The sequence below is a fragment of the Salvelinus sp. IW2-2015 genome, linkage group LG28 (assembly GCF_002910315.2).
Source record: "Salvelinus sp. IW2-2015 linkage group LG28, ASM291031v2, whole genome shotgun sequence".
In the NCBI taxonomy this organism is placed as follows: Eukaryota; Metazoa; Chordata; class Actinopteri; order Salmoniformes; family Salmonidae; genus Salvelinus; species Salvelinus sp. IW2-2015.
In genome coordinates, this window is record NC_036868.1 from 12,372,484 (window position 1) to 12,388,270 (window position 15,787).

Genomic DNA, 15,787 nt, shown 5'->3' on the forward strand with positions numbered 1-15,787 from the left:
TTAGACCTAGAGCTTCCTTACTGACTGCAGCAGCCTGAACATTTTGACGTCCCTACTCAGATTCCTTGGAAGTCTAGCCAGGCGTAGGTAAACAGTAGACAGTGGAGCTCTGAAAGGTCTGGAGTCACACCTGTAGCTCCTCAGTGGAGCTGACCTTTACGCTCCCCACATCCCATATTGGTTTGGGCCACAGACGGCACCAGAGCAAATGTTTTCCAACATTTTGTCTCATCTGTATGCAAAGTTCAGAGTATAAAGTACTGTACAAAGTTATCACGGACACTGTGTTGAATAAGAGGCTATGATTTGGACCTCAGATATTGTATTGTTCATCTTCTGCTTGCTATATTCGTGCATTTCTCATTAGTCAATAATATGTCTCGCTCACTGCCGTTTCCCTGCTAAGTATTTCCCTGCCGAAAGGCACAGTAAAGTCTTCTTTAATCAATACTGGAGCTAACGTGGTCAGCTATACAAAAGGCAAAAGTTTTGTGGTCCCAGTAAATCTAGATATGTCTATTGATCAGACCCAGTTATAACATCCAGTTAAAGGCTCTATTCAGTACAGTTTCATTTTATAGGCTCATCCAAGCCAAGCATTGGTCAGCTTCTTATAAAGTGCAATTTGCCAGGTTCACATTCATGACCCCCCCCTGACTGAAGCATAGAAACATGTGGATTCATAAAAACATGTCTGTAAAGTGGTTATTGCTGTGTGGTAAACAAATGTGGCTTGTAACAGACTCCGTATTTGAGTTGATAGACCAGGTGGTGCTTAGCCAGTTTAGTGAGGTAATAGGAATCCCTCCCAGAATTCTTTAAGGGATCTTTTACGACACGGATGTAGTGAGTGGGTTTATGAATGGGAATGGAGCAGTGAGTAGTATGTGAGGGCTTTGATGTAATCAAGATGGAATTGAATAAATGAGAAGTGGGAAGACTGTGCAGCTTTGTGATACAGGTAGGTTTGAGACCAGCGGTCTCTAATGAGTAGGAAGCATTCCCTCATCCCCACGTCTTTCCAGCCAAATAACCTTCTGTAGAAGCCCATAATGAATATCTAAGAGTTTGAATAGTAGGGATTTCTGCTTCTTTTCTCCTAATTTCTCATCAAATCGTAGTGTTCTTTGGATTTTCCATGCTGCTCAAGGGTAGAGCTGATATTTAATTAACTTGGCCCACATCCTGAAACTTGGAGCCTGTCTGCGACTACCTTCCCAAAGGCTGCTTTGAGTTACCATCAGATAGTAGCTGGGTGTTGAGCTGAAATTACAGCACACTCTCTTAAATACACATCACGTTGTCCAATTTCTTCCCATTCGCCACAGGTAAAGGTGAGAGTGGATGGATTCAGCTGATTTAGGTTTAATTTTAGGAAAAGGAAAATAAGTGATAAAGAACAATACAGATAAAATTAAAATAAATGGTGTGTAGGTGTGGTTGGTAGCCCATGGGCTTATATAAAAACCACACCATAAAAAAACAATATACAATATATAGGTACAAAAATAAATAAGGTTTGTAAAAGCCTGGTGCTATTGGCTGCTGACCTACTTAATGTAACTTTGTTCTTTGTGCAAAATCGCCTAGCCTGAACTTAAAATCACTCTCCTATACCTTTTATGGTCAGAAAGCTACAGATTGCTGTTAAGTGTCTTTTGCCCAGAGGAGAAAAGTAAAGCCCAGAGAGTCTAGAAAGGGGACAATGGTGCAGTGGACCAAAATACCCCCCAAATAATAAAAAACACCTCACTGAACCAGCTGACAGAAATGGCAGTCGTGCTGTTAAGTCCATTTTATGCGGTAAACATGGACTCTTAACAACATGATGAAACTTTGTTGCACCTTGCTGAAAAAGCAAGGTGTTGGAGCAAATGAGTCTTCGGTTGCCAAGGCGATGCCCCCCTCCCTGCAAAAGCAGCACACATAGAAATAGAATGAATGAACATGCTTAGAACCTCTAACCCTGGCAATTTAATTTTAAGTTTTTTACAATATATTTATTGCCAATCCTGGCAATTTGACTGGTACTCTTGCAGTAACTGCCTGCAATTGTGATGCAATAATTTCCATGGTAATGTAGAATGTTCATTGAAATGATCTTAACTGATGTGGCTCATGCAATGGAATGTTTTTTTAAATATATATAATTTCAGTTGAGTTGACTCAACAAATCACAGCACATATTGATGGGTGCAGTACACTTCCTGTGTTGCTCCTATTGGTACACTTGCCATGGCCGCCAGTCCACCCATTATGTCATGACTTGAATGGGGACGCCCGTTCTATTCATTCTATTTCTATGGCAGCACATGCGGTCAGGAGGAGAGGAGAAAATGTGCGTCTTTGCTATTCGAACGGTTATTACGGTGACTGTGGTCATTTGGCTGGCCAATTACCGTCATCTAAAATGCACTGCCCTATCTGTAAGTGCATAGTGTAAGATCAGAAGAACCAGTTATTGTAGGGAACAGGCCCTACCCAGCTTCCTCTCTTCGATCACTAGAACTCCAACTCAACAACGGCACTGTGAGCTTTCAAAGACTGAGCTTTCTCCTGGCTTACACTTCTCCAGTGGAGTTATGCATTCACGATGTGACGAGCCCTGTTGACAGGTCTGAGATCAAGGTGGTGATTTGGGAGGGGCCCATGGGCCATGGTTGCGACGATAATAGGCTGTGGGATGGAGGCTGACAGGGATTGAACCCCCTGCCCCCTGCACTCCCCGTGCTTACTCTCACATGGGTTTTTCTCCAGGCAGCAGAAGGCCTGTAAAGACTCTTGATGAGCCCATGCATGGGCAGGGCAGGCCTGCCCTGTGTGGGTAGAGCTGATGTCTCTCTCTGCCCATACTCTCGGTTAACCTGGAACTAAAGTCTTGCGTCAGATGTTCGATTAAGTTCTGGGTCCATACAGTGCTAAGAGAAGAGAGAGAACAAAGATCGGAACCGGAAACAAAAAGCTCCACCCTCTCTCTTTGCAAGTTATGGGCAAGTCTATGGCTAAATGTCCCCTCCCATTCCGAAATTCGAAAGATGCTAACACCTGCAAAATTGTGATTTGCCCAAATAATCAGCGAGGAAAAACCCAAGCACCGGAAGTAATGGTGCTTTATCTCACTCATCCCATTGTGTCATGACAGCTCTACGAAACCATTTTATGTTTACGTAGTCTGTCCATGAGAGATTATGCTGCCCACCACTACCCAGTCCTGTTGGGCTCTGGAGATGGTGAGGAGAGACAGCCAAGAGACAAACAGACCGACCGACCAAGTGGCCATTCACTGGCCCAAGGAGATTTCCCCTCGCCACTGAGCTGTCAGTGTGTCCAGACAGACTGTCAAAACAGGGTCACTGACACCGTGGAATCACGTAGTCTGACCCACATCCCTCCCTGTTTCAGTCCCCCAACAGAGAGGCCCACTGAACCCAAGTAACTGAGGAGTGGAAGAACACTTACCTCCTTGGCAGACAATCTGATTCCATATTGCCTCGAGCAAGGAGCATCATGTAACCTGGACAGCTCTTTTGAAGTAAACACAAAACACTGTTGAGATGATGGCGTGACTATTGGAATTGGGATTGAGCATGTCAGACTTGGCAGCATGTGGAATGTATATCTGTAATACCTCCCTCAACTCCACAACCGTCCAGGGCCTGGTTTCCAAGGCGATGCTTTAGAAAGTTTTTAGTCGCTGTGCTGATGGAGCGCTATGTACAAGGCCAGTCAAAGTCCTCTAGTACTCCACTCCCTCTGCCTTGACTCATTTGTTTCGCCCTAGGGCGATGGATCACATAACAAATGCTCCACAGCACGCTCCCTGCGATGCGCTCTGAAAAGGATGCTCCGAACCCCACTAGGAGATGCCTTGTCTGTCGCCTCACTCAAAAAATAGGCTCCAAAATACTGTTGTTATTTTGATGTGAAGATATTGATCTATAAAGAGCCTTTCTGTCATTTCCAGATCTTTATACCATTTTGTCCTCTTGCATTGTTTGAGGTGTCATCCAGTCATGTGTGGAGACATGATCACATGCACAATTATACAGGCAGCTTCTCCAGCAATGCCACAGTCTATGTTCTATGGCAAATAGCTACAGAACAAAGCAAGTCATACATACTGATATTTTGACCAATAATGTCTGTCTCTCTACTCAAAGTTATCTGAATTGAAATGCTATAAAATTACCTCAAAGTAAGAAATGTATTTGAGTGGCTGGTAAGACGTAGTAGGTCCAGCCCTGGACACATTCTCAGACAGATGTTTACACTGTTCCTTTCCAGCAGATACTTACAGATGTGTTCTGCTTTCTGTGTTCTGCCCTGCTGACAGCCTCCGCCTCCTAGAGAGGGTGCTGCCCAAGTTGGATGACATCAGGGGCATGGCAACCGTGCCTTCCAGCAGCAGGCACTAAATCCCCCTGGTAAACAGACTAAACCTGTCAATGCCGGCTAAGGAAATGGGAACCACTGTAATCAAGGCTTTTCTCACCACCCAGTGCTGCAGCCTAGTACACAGTATTAGAGATTGATCAGGCAGTATCCCAAAAGTTGGCATGAGTCCTCTGCATTAGTATCTGAGTCCTCTGGTTTCATCTGCTTTAGTATCTGAGGAAGATCAGGGACCATAGACGCTGCTGTTGGAAGGAAGCATATTTACAATATTAAAATGAGAGGCATGTGATTTAATTATCTTAATCAACCATTACATTTCTGAAGGAGGAGATTGCAGTGCTTTAGAATTAGATCTCATTCAGTTAGGCTTTCAGGGTAGTTAGATGAATCAGAGACAAATTGGGGCATGACTCATTTGTTTTGCACCCACACACTAAAGGTAACCACTCCACCATCCATTAACACAGGCACTTCCTGTCTGAAGGCAAGTGGAGCACATCACTTTCTGTGACCTTCGCCATGTGTCTCGGTTGTAATTAAAATGTGTTATGTAATAAGGCTAAATCTCAATGGAAGACCGATAGTGAAGTCAACGTTTCTAATCTCAGCCTACAGTACAGTGCATCATGATTAGACCAAGAGTTGTAAATGAATATTGCAGATTATATAGAGCCGTGTGAAATATTCATCACTGTAATGAAGCTGTGGAAAAAACATCTATCCCAATAACTAAGAACGCACCAATACAGTTACGCAACAGAACAGAGAGAGGAACACCAACACAACATCATCAGTGAGTGTCTGTAGTTTCTCTATGAAGAAACACCATATAGTGCATTCAGAGCAATGACTCCCAGAGCAATGACACTGCAATCAATCAAACCCGCCTTAGATAAGATGACGCAATGACTTGTGTAAAGACTATTTACACAACTACTGCCTATGTACGCAAACCATAATCTTCTGTCTGAGAGAGGCTTAAAAATGAGAGCGGGAAAAATAATACAGTAATATGTGGACTACTGCTAAGTTAGGCTTTTAAAACAAACATATTCACAATCAGGCCATGTAAATGCTGCAGTGGGGGAAGTTTTGGTGTCAAACTGCTGGAGAAGCTCATCATAGTGTTCCCTCTGTATGAAACCAAGTACCGTTTACAGAGCCGGCCCAGTCCTACCCCCTCATCTGCCTTAATTACCTTCTGGATTAAGGTGCACCTTGCAGTTTAGTGGAAAATGTGCATGTAATTACTGTAATTAGCACTAGGCTATCTTTCGACTTCATTCAATCCTTTTCCACAATTAATGCATATTCAGTAGCTTAGCGAATCAGCATCTCACTTCTTTAAGGGGCCTCGAAGGTGGTTGATGCGCTACAGTATATTTGTACGTTACTTAGTCCAACTAATACTGAATACGAGTCAGGAATTAGGTTTACAAAACTGGAAACATGACTGGGGAAAAAAAGTCACATAAGCAAGATTGCCTTTATGTTGGCTTCAACTGAATACTGATGCAGACAGTCAATGGCAAAGCAGCTGAACATTGATGACCGCCCGGGCATTGAGATGGCAGTCAGTCATTCTGCAGGGCTGTCCGTTAAGACCGAAAATACATAACATTTTAATCTCCAGCACAGAGCAGAATGTGATTGCAGCCTCACCAAGGCAGTTACCACCGCTCAAAGCTAATTTAGCCCCGTTTACCGAGTGCCCCATTGTACTGAACAATATGTTACCCTTCCAGAATGCTCTGCAAATGGCGGTAATAATCTCTATCAAGGTCCCATTTGCAGATGTAAAGACATTAGTAATGACCCCTGCACTTGGCAGTAGGAGTGATTTTAAAGCCCCAGTGCCAGGAGAAGTAGTGGATTTGTCAGACCTGAGCCCTCCCCTGTTGAGGCAGATGATGCCTCTATGTGCCAAACATGCTGACTTCAGCCTAGATATGAACACCCACAACCAGAGAGCTTTGTGTTGACCACACCGGTTCATTTATATGTCTCAATCTTGTCACCTGGAATCCTTGATCATCATTCATATAGGGCAATACGTCAGATGTCATACTTGTTTGTGTATCAGTATTCTGTATGACAGAGTCTGATGGGGAATATTGAGTAGTTACTCTGAAACCTTAGCCCAGAACCATGTCCAGTGTAGCCCTGAGGTGTCTTTGCCTTTTGTGATCTAATGGATCACTCTTTCTTCTCTCTCTTCAGCATCTTCAAACCATTCTGGGAACATGAATGAGGCAGGTATTGTAGCTTAGTGTTATGACTGAGACCACACATTCCTAGCTTCAGTAGCGCTAAGTAGGTCTAGGTCTACTCTTGGGGCTTTTGGCTCATGTTTCAGATTGACTACATCCTATCAGTGATGAATGCTTCCATCTAGAATCACTGATTTCAGCTTTCACATTTTTGGGCATAAAGCGCATAAGGCTGGGATTTCAACCACTCAAAGTTTGCCTTAGTGGGATTGACCATATAATTCTATTGGAGTCAGCCAGCAGTTCCACACATTGATCTGTGGAGGTGGGAACGGCTGATGTTAATAACACATGGAGACTTTTTCCTCTCACTTATCCAGGCAGCAGCAATAATTTACTATGTTGAGTTAGGAGTTTGCAATCAATACATAACTATGACATCGATATTTTTGAGAGAGAGAGAGGAAGGCAGGCAGCAGGCCAACAGGGTTCCTCTCAGGTCAAATGGAGGAGAGAATCATTATGGGATGATGACATCGCTGCACGCTTCTCTGCCAAAGCCATTGTCTCTCAGTCCACTGCTTTCACCCGCTGAGCCTATGGGACTGCAGACCGCACTCTCTCTATCATCTCTCTCTCTCTTTATCTCACTCTTTATCACTCCCTCTCTATCTCTCTCTTCATATGTGGCTGGCTAGATTGCCACGCTAACACCAGATAGGCCCAGAACTTTTAGCTCTTTCCCCTAGTCATTTGTCAAAACAATTATGGAAATGAATTCTGACTCAGCCCTCATCGCTCGTGAGAAACTTCACAAGCTGGGGCCCTTTCATTCCCATAGAATGCTTTTCATTGAGGGTATTAAAAGATTAATATTATGTTTATAATGGGAATTGAGCTGGGATCCTGGTGCATAGGCCTTTTATCTCCTTTGAGAGCTTGCCATGCGATTGAGAGATGGCACAGCAGTAGAGGTCACAATAGCAAACAAGAAATGCCTGTTGGTTTAGTATTTTCTTAAATAAACCTTTGATTAAAATGTTGTCCTACCTGGCTGGGAACAATGTGTTGCATCTGCTCTTATTTGATGGAGAGCTGTAACGGACAGTCGTACGAGTGATGCCAATAGGAGTCGGTTTAAAAATGAAAATGTTCTGAACATTTTAACATATTAAAAACACAGGCAAGTTGGCAACACGTTTAAGAGATGCACAGTTCTCCCCCGGTTATTCACCCTGGCATATAAAATATGGATACAATTCTCTGAAAAGGGCATTTTATTTTCCATTTCTACTCTATCTTCTTATGACAGACGTTTTCAAAAGTATTAAAGTGATGAATTATTGACTAGGTTTATCTGGTGACAAAACAAATAGCCTTATTCCGTAGGCCAGCACCCTGGATCAGTAGAGGGGAGGGAGGATTAAGATTAGGGGGAATTTCTCATGGCTTTTGAACTGTAAATGTAAAACGTATTTCCCCCTTAAATTCTGTGTGACCAGAAAATCACTTTATAGTCAGATTATCCAGGCTTTCAGTTGGAAGTCATTTTTGGGATTTAATGGTCAGCCACTCACTTAACTGTCAATCATCTGTCTCCATAAGTGTTTTTTTGATTGTTGCAGGAAGTCAAAGTAATGATAAACCTTTCAAGGTATCCCTTTTAGTTTGAGGAAAATGCTAACACATCCCCACACAGTTTTAACTTTCTTACTGATGAACATTTACTTTGATCTCCAGCACCCGCTCAAACAATCCATTGGATGTGTGTTTGTTCTATGCTGTCCTTTCTCAACCATCATACTGATGCTCTCTCTGCCTCCCCAAGGTGATCTACGCTCTGAACACCAAGAATGACGAGCACGAGGCGGCCATCCAGACGCTGAAGGAGGCTCACGAGGAGGAGGTGCAGCAGATCCTGTCGGAGACACGGGATAAGATCATGCAGTACAAGAGTAAGATCAGCGATGAGATGGACCTTAAGCAGCGCATCCAGTCGCTCGAGGAGTCCATGGAGCTGCACGAGCGCATGAAGCGCCAGGCCCTCGCCGAGTTCGAGACCTACCGGCAGCGTGTGGAGGACATGCAGCTCTGCACCGAGGCCCAGCACACACAGCGTGTTGTCACCATGTCCCGCGAGGTGGAGGAGATGCGGCACTCGTTCGAGGAGAAGCTGCGCTCTTTCGGCACGGCGCAGGCCCAGTTTGAGCAGGAGAAGAAGCTGGCCCTGGAGGAGCTAAAGGCCAACCATCGGCAGGAGGTGTCGGAGCTGCTCCGCAGCCACCAGAGCCAGAACCAGAACTACAGCAAGGACCAGGAGAAACTGGGCCAGCTGCACAAGGCGGAGGTGGAGTCCCTGTCGGAGCGTGTGGAGGAGATTAAGGGGGACAAGAAGAGGCTGGTGGAGGAGTACGAGGCCAAGCTCAACAAGGCCCAAGCCTTCTACGAGCGCGAGCTGGAGGCCATGAAGCGCACGCAGCAGCTCACCGCAGATAACCTGCAGGCCTGGAAGAAGACTGAGGCGGAGCTGCGGAGGGAGTTCCACATGCAGGAGGCAGCGCTGCAGAAGACCCTGGGGAAGCTGCGTTCCGAGCTGCAGAGGGTGCAGGAGGAGACCCGGGAACATAAGGAGAAGTCCCACAAACTGCAGGTCTCGCTCACTGCAGCCGAGAGCAATATCAAGGTAAGAGAGCCTGTGGAGATACCCAACTGTGGCTTAAACATCCTAATGAAAGCCCCCAAAGCTATTAGTCTTAAAGAGATACATGAGTGAACATCATAGTAGAGGATATGTAGCATTGATGTTAAATTATCACTGTAATCTTTAAACCCTGTAATCCTTAAACCCAGAAAGCAGTTAATATCTTAATCCTGAAAATCCCATTGTGGTTTAATAGTCATTTAATGAAATGATTAGAAGTTAAAATCAAACTTTGAAGTGCGCAGGATTAAAAATGTGTAATCCACAGTTTGATCTAAATTTAAGGGTCCATTTAAATTGCCGTAATTAGACCTCTTCATCATTCACACTCTCCTAATGTTTAATCATGGTGATTTTACCAAAAATGCTCCTACCTAGAATGCTCCTACCTAGGGTTACACGATATGGGAAATGTTTTTATCAAATATTGCTGTTGCGATTTGATGTGCGATATAGATTAAAACAGTTGGAATCATATAATTAAACAATAAGGCATGAGAACCCGGGGATTATTGCGTGATAACTCCCAACTAAGGGCTGTTTTTAGGAGGAGGTTATCACATGATAATCCTGGGTTCGAGGGCCGTATTGCTTCTATAAAATGGTTGGCAATATATTTAAAATATTAACATGTTTTCATTTAAAACGTTTTTTAATGAGTACATTTGTTTTATTTCATCCTTCCAGCAGACGATTTAGTCCGGGCAAAAAAACTGTTCTTAGTTCTGAAGTTGCTAACCAAACAGACTGGTCGTTAATTCTATTCTCACGTTTTGATCATGTCGTTCATTCTATTCATTCCATGTTGCTATGCTAAACAAATCATTGGCATGTAGCTAACTAGCAGAGGTTCAATGATGATGAGAGACAATGATGACGAGAGAAATAATTTATAAATAGGCAACAACCAGCTGATTGTTCAATAAAATATTGCTAGGCTAACATTACTTCTCCTTTGCTAGCTAGCTAGCCAACTAAAGCGAATACACAATCACATCAAGCAGCTGAAATAGCAGCAAACTATGTGCACTTTAGTTTGTTTTACCTTAGTTTCTATTGCAAGTCCTTTGGATATATCCATTATCATTATTCTGATGAATGAATTCGCCTGGCTCAGAGAAGCTGTCAGTCTCGTCACGTTCATATGTATAGCACGTTGGAGATTGCAAAAATAACTTTGCTTTGACTCAGGGAGGAATGTACCCTATAACACTGGTTATTACAGATATTCCCCTTCAGTCAGCCAAAGGCCTAGTCACTGTAACATGTATTGGTGGATCTTTGTTAGCTACTTTCTCTGAATGTATTTTAATGGATAGCTCCCAGGAGCTCTTCCAGTCAGTTTAGTATGGGACGGGTGCTCAGGTGTGACACGATGATATCAGCCATGCTGTCACAATTACATTTTTCATTAAGGGAAACAAAACAAACTGTGAGGGTGATTAAAGCGTGTCCTCTCCACCTAAACAGCTCATCACACACACACCAGCAACTGCTCATCAGGGAAATCATACCACACGGACCAATCAGAATGCATCCCCTCTCTTACTCCTGACAAGATGTTTATTTTACTTTAGCTAGCATTGTTTGTCTCTCTACAAAACATGCAGATGTAATTTAAAATCAAATCAAATACAACAGGTGTAGTAGACCTTACCGTGAAATGCTTACTTACAAGCCCTTAACCAACAATGCAGTTCAAGAAATAGAGAGTAAAAAATAAACGAAAGTAAAAAAAATATTAAAAAGTAACACAATAAAATTACATAATAATAACAAGGCTATATACAGGGGGTACCGATACCGAGTCAATGTCCGTAGGTACAGGTTAGTCGAGGTAATTTGTACATGTAGGTAGGGGTAAAGTGACTATGGATAGATATTAAACAGCGAGTAGTAGCAGTGTGTGTGTGGGGGGGGGGGGGGCCTCAATATAAGTAGTCCTGGTGGCGATTAGATTAATTGTTCAGCAGTCTTATGGCTTGGGGGTAGAAGCTGTTAAGGAGCCTTTTGGACCTAGACTTGGCGCTCCGGTACCGCTTGCCGTGCGGTAGCAGAGAGAACAGTCTATGACTTGCGTGACTGGAGTCTTTGATAATTTTTGGGGTCTTCCTCTGACACCACCTAGTATATAGGTCCTGGATGGCAGGAAGCTTGGCCCCAGTGATTGGGCCGTACGCACTACCCTCTGTATCGCCTTACGGTCGGATGCTGAGCAGTTACCATACCAGGCGGTGATGCAACCGGTCATGATCAGTCCACGATCAGCTCCTTTGTCTTGCTCATGTTCAGGGAGAGGTTGTTGTCCAGGCACCATACTGCCAGGTCTCATCGTTGTCGGTGATCATGCCTACCACTGTTGTGTCGTCAGCAAACTTAATGATTGTGTTGGAGTCGTGCTTGGCCACTCAGTCGTGGTTGAACAGGGAGTACAGGAGGGGACTAAGCACGCACCCCTGAGGGGCCCCGGTATCTATAAGGATATATATAAACGTGGCCTTATGAGGGAATGTGGCACTTAAGGCCTAAGATACTTTACAACTCCATCTTATCTTCAAATTGATATTTGGCAAGATTTCTGTGATTTCCACCGAGGCATTCTTAAATTGAATATCATATTTTGGCTTGAGGACATATAGTCCCAAAATCAAAAACAAGTACTCCCTACACCGATCCTTCAGAAAAAGGTTTACATTTTATATTGACATCTTAGTTATTTAGCAGATGCTCTTATCCAGAGCGACTTACGGGAGCAATTAGGGTTAAGTGCCTTGTTTAAAGGGATACTATGGGATTTTGGCAATGAGGCCCTTTATTTACTTTCCCAAAGTCAGATGAACTCGTGGATACCATTTTTATGTGTCTTTCTCCAGTATGAAGTAAGTTAGAAGTAGTTTCGCGAGCCAAAGCTAACTAGCGTTAGCGCAATGAATGGAGGTTTATGGGTATCTGCTAGCATGCTACGTTAGTCTACTACCTCTTAGCTTCCTTCATACTGAACACAGAGACAAATAAAATGGGGAATTACATAAAAGGCCTCAATGCCAAAATATTCCTTTAAGGGCACATCAACAGATTGTTTTTCATCTAGTCGGCTTAAGGATTCGAACCAGCGACCTTTCGGTTACTGGCCAAATGCTCTTAACCTCTAGGCTACATGCCTCCCTGCTTCCTACTGCCCCACCAGACAAGTCAATATATTTACATATGCATGAGAACTCCACTTCCATATGGACTATATTCCCATGGGAAATGTAAATCTAAGTGACTATTTCATGGTCAGTCCTTGAGAGCAGTAGAGAACATGCACCGTACTGTAAAAGCTGTCCAATTAAGAATGAAAAGTGGCTAGTTTCTCGAGCTCTACATCTCTACAGAGAGAGTGCAAATGCAGGAAAGAAAAAAAGAGAGTGATGGAGAGAGAGAAAGTTAAGTGATTATTAGAGCATATGAGTGAGTGAGTCGTGTGTATATATACTGTTTCATTGTTCTGGCAGAGAGAATGAACACGGGTCAGGAAGTTGACCCTGTGCTATGCGTGTCTGTGCCTCAGGAGGGTAGGCTAACCTGTGCTCTGTGTGTCTCTGTCTATGCTCCAGGAGTTGAGCAAACAGCTGGACGAGGTGACGCAGGATGCCGAGATCGTGGAGATTCGACAGAAGGAGGCGGAGTGTGAGCTGGAGGCCACCAGAGATCGTGTGCAGCAGCAGGCCACAGAGATCCTCCTCAAAGCCAGTGAGTTAGCATGTCTCCCTCCTCCCCAGCCTTCTTATCCTACACTCTACGCTATCCTTCTCTTCCCCCCTCCTTTCTCTGTTACAACCCACAGTACCGCACTACCTGAACAACACTAATTAACCACAATTTGAATAATAACCCACACCACTCTTAGTCCAAACTTGATTTCCCCCAACGTTTAAGTCTATGTACAGTTGAGTCTAAAGTTTACGTACACCTTAGCCAAATACATTTAAACTCAGTTTTTCACAATTCCTGAAATGTATTCCTAGTAAATATTCCCTGTCTTAGGTCAGTTAGGATCACCACTTTATTTTAAGAATGTGAAATGTCAAAATAATAGTAGAGAGAATGATTTATTTCAGCTTTAATTTCTTTCATCACATTCCCAGTGGGTCAGAAGTTTACATACACTCAATTGGTATTTGATAGCATTACCTTTAAATTGTTTAACTTGGGTCAAACGTTTCGGGTAGCCTTCCACAAGCTTCCCACAATAGGGTGAATTTTGGTCCATTCTTCCTGACAAAGCTGGTGTAACTGAGTCAGGTTTGTCGGCCTCTTTGCTCGCACACGCTTTTTCAGTTCTGCCCACACATTTTCTATAGGATTGAGGTCAGGGCTTCGTGATGGCCACTCCAATACCATGACTTTGTGCTCCTTAAGCCATTTTGCCACAACTTTGGAAGTATGCTTGGGGTCATTGTCCATTTGGAAGACCCATTTGCGACCAAGTTTTAACTTCCTGACTGATGTCTTGAGATATTTCTTCAATGTATCCACATAATTTTCCTCCCGCATGATGCCATCCATTTTGTGAAGTGCACCAGTCCCTCCTGCAGCAAAGCAGCCCCACAACATGATGCTGCCACCCCCATGCTTCAGGGTTGGGATGGTGTTCTTCGGCTTGCAAGCATTCCCCTTTTTCCTCCAAATGTAACGATGGTCATTATGGCCAGAGGACATTTCTCCAAAAAGTACGATCTTTGTCCCCATGTGCAGTTGCAAACCGTAGTCTGTTTTTTTGTTGGTTTTTTTACCCCCTTTTTTCTCCCCAATTTCGTTGTATCCAATTGGTAGTAGTTACATTCTTGTCTCATCGCTGCAACTCCCGTATGGACTCGGGAGAGGCGAAGGTAGAGAGCCATGCGTCCTCCGAAACACAACCCAACCAAACCGCACTGCTTCTTGAGACAATGCACATCCAACCCGGAAGCCAGCCGCACCAATGTGTCGGAGGAAACACCGTACACCTGGCGACCTGGTCAGCGTGCACTGCGCCCGGCCCGCCACAGGAGTCGCTAGTGCGCGATGAGACAACGATATCCCTGCCGGCCAACCCCTCCCTAACCCGGACGACGCTGGGCCAATTGTGCGCCACCCCATGGGCCTCCTGGTCGCGGCCGGCTGCGACAGAGCCTGGGCTCGAACCCAGAATCTCTGGTGGCACAGCTAACACTGCGATGCAGTGCCTTATACCACTGCGCCACCCGGGAGGCCCAGTCTTGCTATTTTATGGTGGTTTTGGAGCAGTGGCTTCTTCCTTGCTTAGCGGCTTTCAGGTTATGTCGATATAGGACTCGTTTTACTGTGGATATAGATACTTTTGTACCGGTTTCCTCCAGCATCTTCACAAGGTCCTTTGCTGTTGTTATGGATTTGATTTGCACTTTTCGCACCAAAGTACATTCATCTCTATGAGACAGAACGCTTCTCCTTCCTGCGTGGTCCCATGGTGTTTATACTTGCGTACTATTGTTTGTACAGATGAACGTGGTACCTTCAGGTGTTTGGAAATTGCTCCAAAGGATGAACCAGACTTGTGGAGGTCTACGATTTCTTTTCTGAGGTCTTGGCTGATTCCTTTTGATTTTCCCGTGATGTCAAGCAAACAGGCATTGAGTTTGAAGGTAGGCCTTGAAATACATCCACTGGTACACCTCCAATTGACTCAAATGATGTCAATTAGCCTATCAGAAGCTTCTAAAGCCATGACATCATTTTCTGGACTTTTCCAAGCTGTTTAAAGGCACAGTAAACTTCTGACCCACTGAAATTGTGATACAGTAAATTATAAGTGAAATAATCTCTGTCAACAGTTGTTGGAAAAATGACTTGTAGATGTCCTAACCGACTTGATAGTTTGTTAACAAGAAATTTGTGGAGTGGTTGAAAAACGAGTTTTAATGACTCCAACCTAAGTGTATGTAAACTTCCGACTTCAAATGTATATATATACAACTTCAAGTCATGAAATATTAAAATAATGTTGGTTAAAATTTATGAAGTCTTTGCACCAGTTTGCATCAGATATTTTCACAGGTACCTACTGTATATAGGCTTCCAGCTATTCTCAATTATGTGTCACGCGACTCTTTCCTTATCACTGGTCTGATACATTCCCAGTGGATGGCAGAATGAACCAGAACCCAGAGATGTTTTTCATTCATTCTGGAGGTAGGTAGCTCCAGCTTCAGCTAGTGTACCTGTTGACAGGAGATTGTGCTGTGACAAATCACTTCCTGGTATCCCGGCAACAGAGGCCGAGACCTCTTCACCCCCTCCTGGCTCTGGAATGTACCCCGATGGGGAGAGGGCTTACATAGACCCCCTCACCTAGCTCTTACCTAGCCCTGCAACATCTGTTGTGGTTCAAATGCCTGTCATACCATGGTCAAGGTATACAACAAGGACAGAGAGAAAAATAACGTGTTTGCCTTTGTGTCTGGAATTTTCCGTGGTG

General features: G+C 44.0%; 1 protein-coding gene across 5 annotated transcripts in view; it reads left to right on the forward strand.

Moving 5' to 3' along the window:
* Positions 1–15,787, forward strand: part of fam184ab (family with sequence similarity 184 member Ab) — a 100,059-nt gene that overhangs the window by 36,117 nt on the left and 48,155 nt on the right. For all 5 annotated transcript variants that reach the window (XM_023974183.2, XM_023974185.2, XM_023974186.2 and 2 more), the window contains 2 exons: positions 8,434–9,288; positions 12,906–13,041. In XM_023974183.2, the coding sequence (XP_023829951.1) occupies positions 8,434–9,288; positions 12,906–13,041 (991 nt within the window). The remainder of the gene's footprint in view (positions 1–8,433; positions 9,289–12,905; positions 13,042–15,787) is intronic.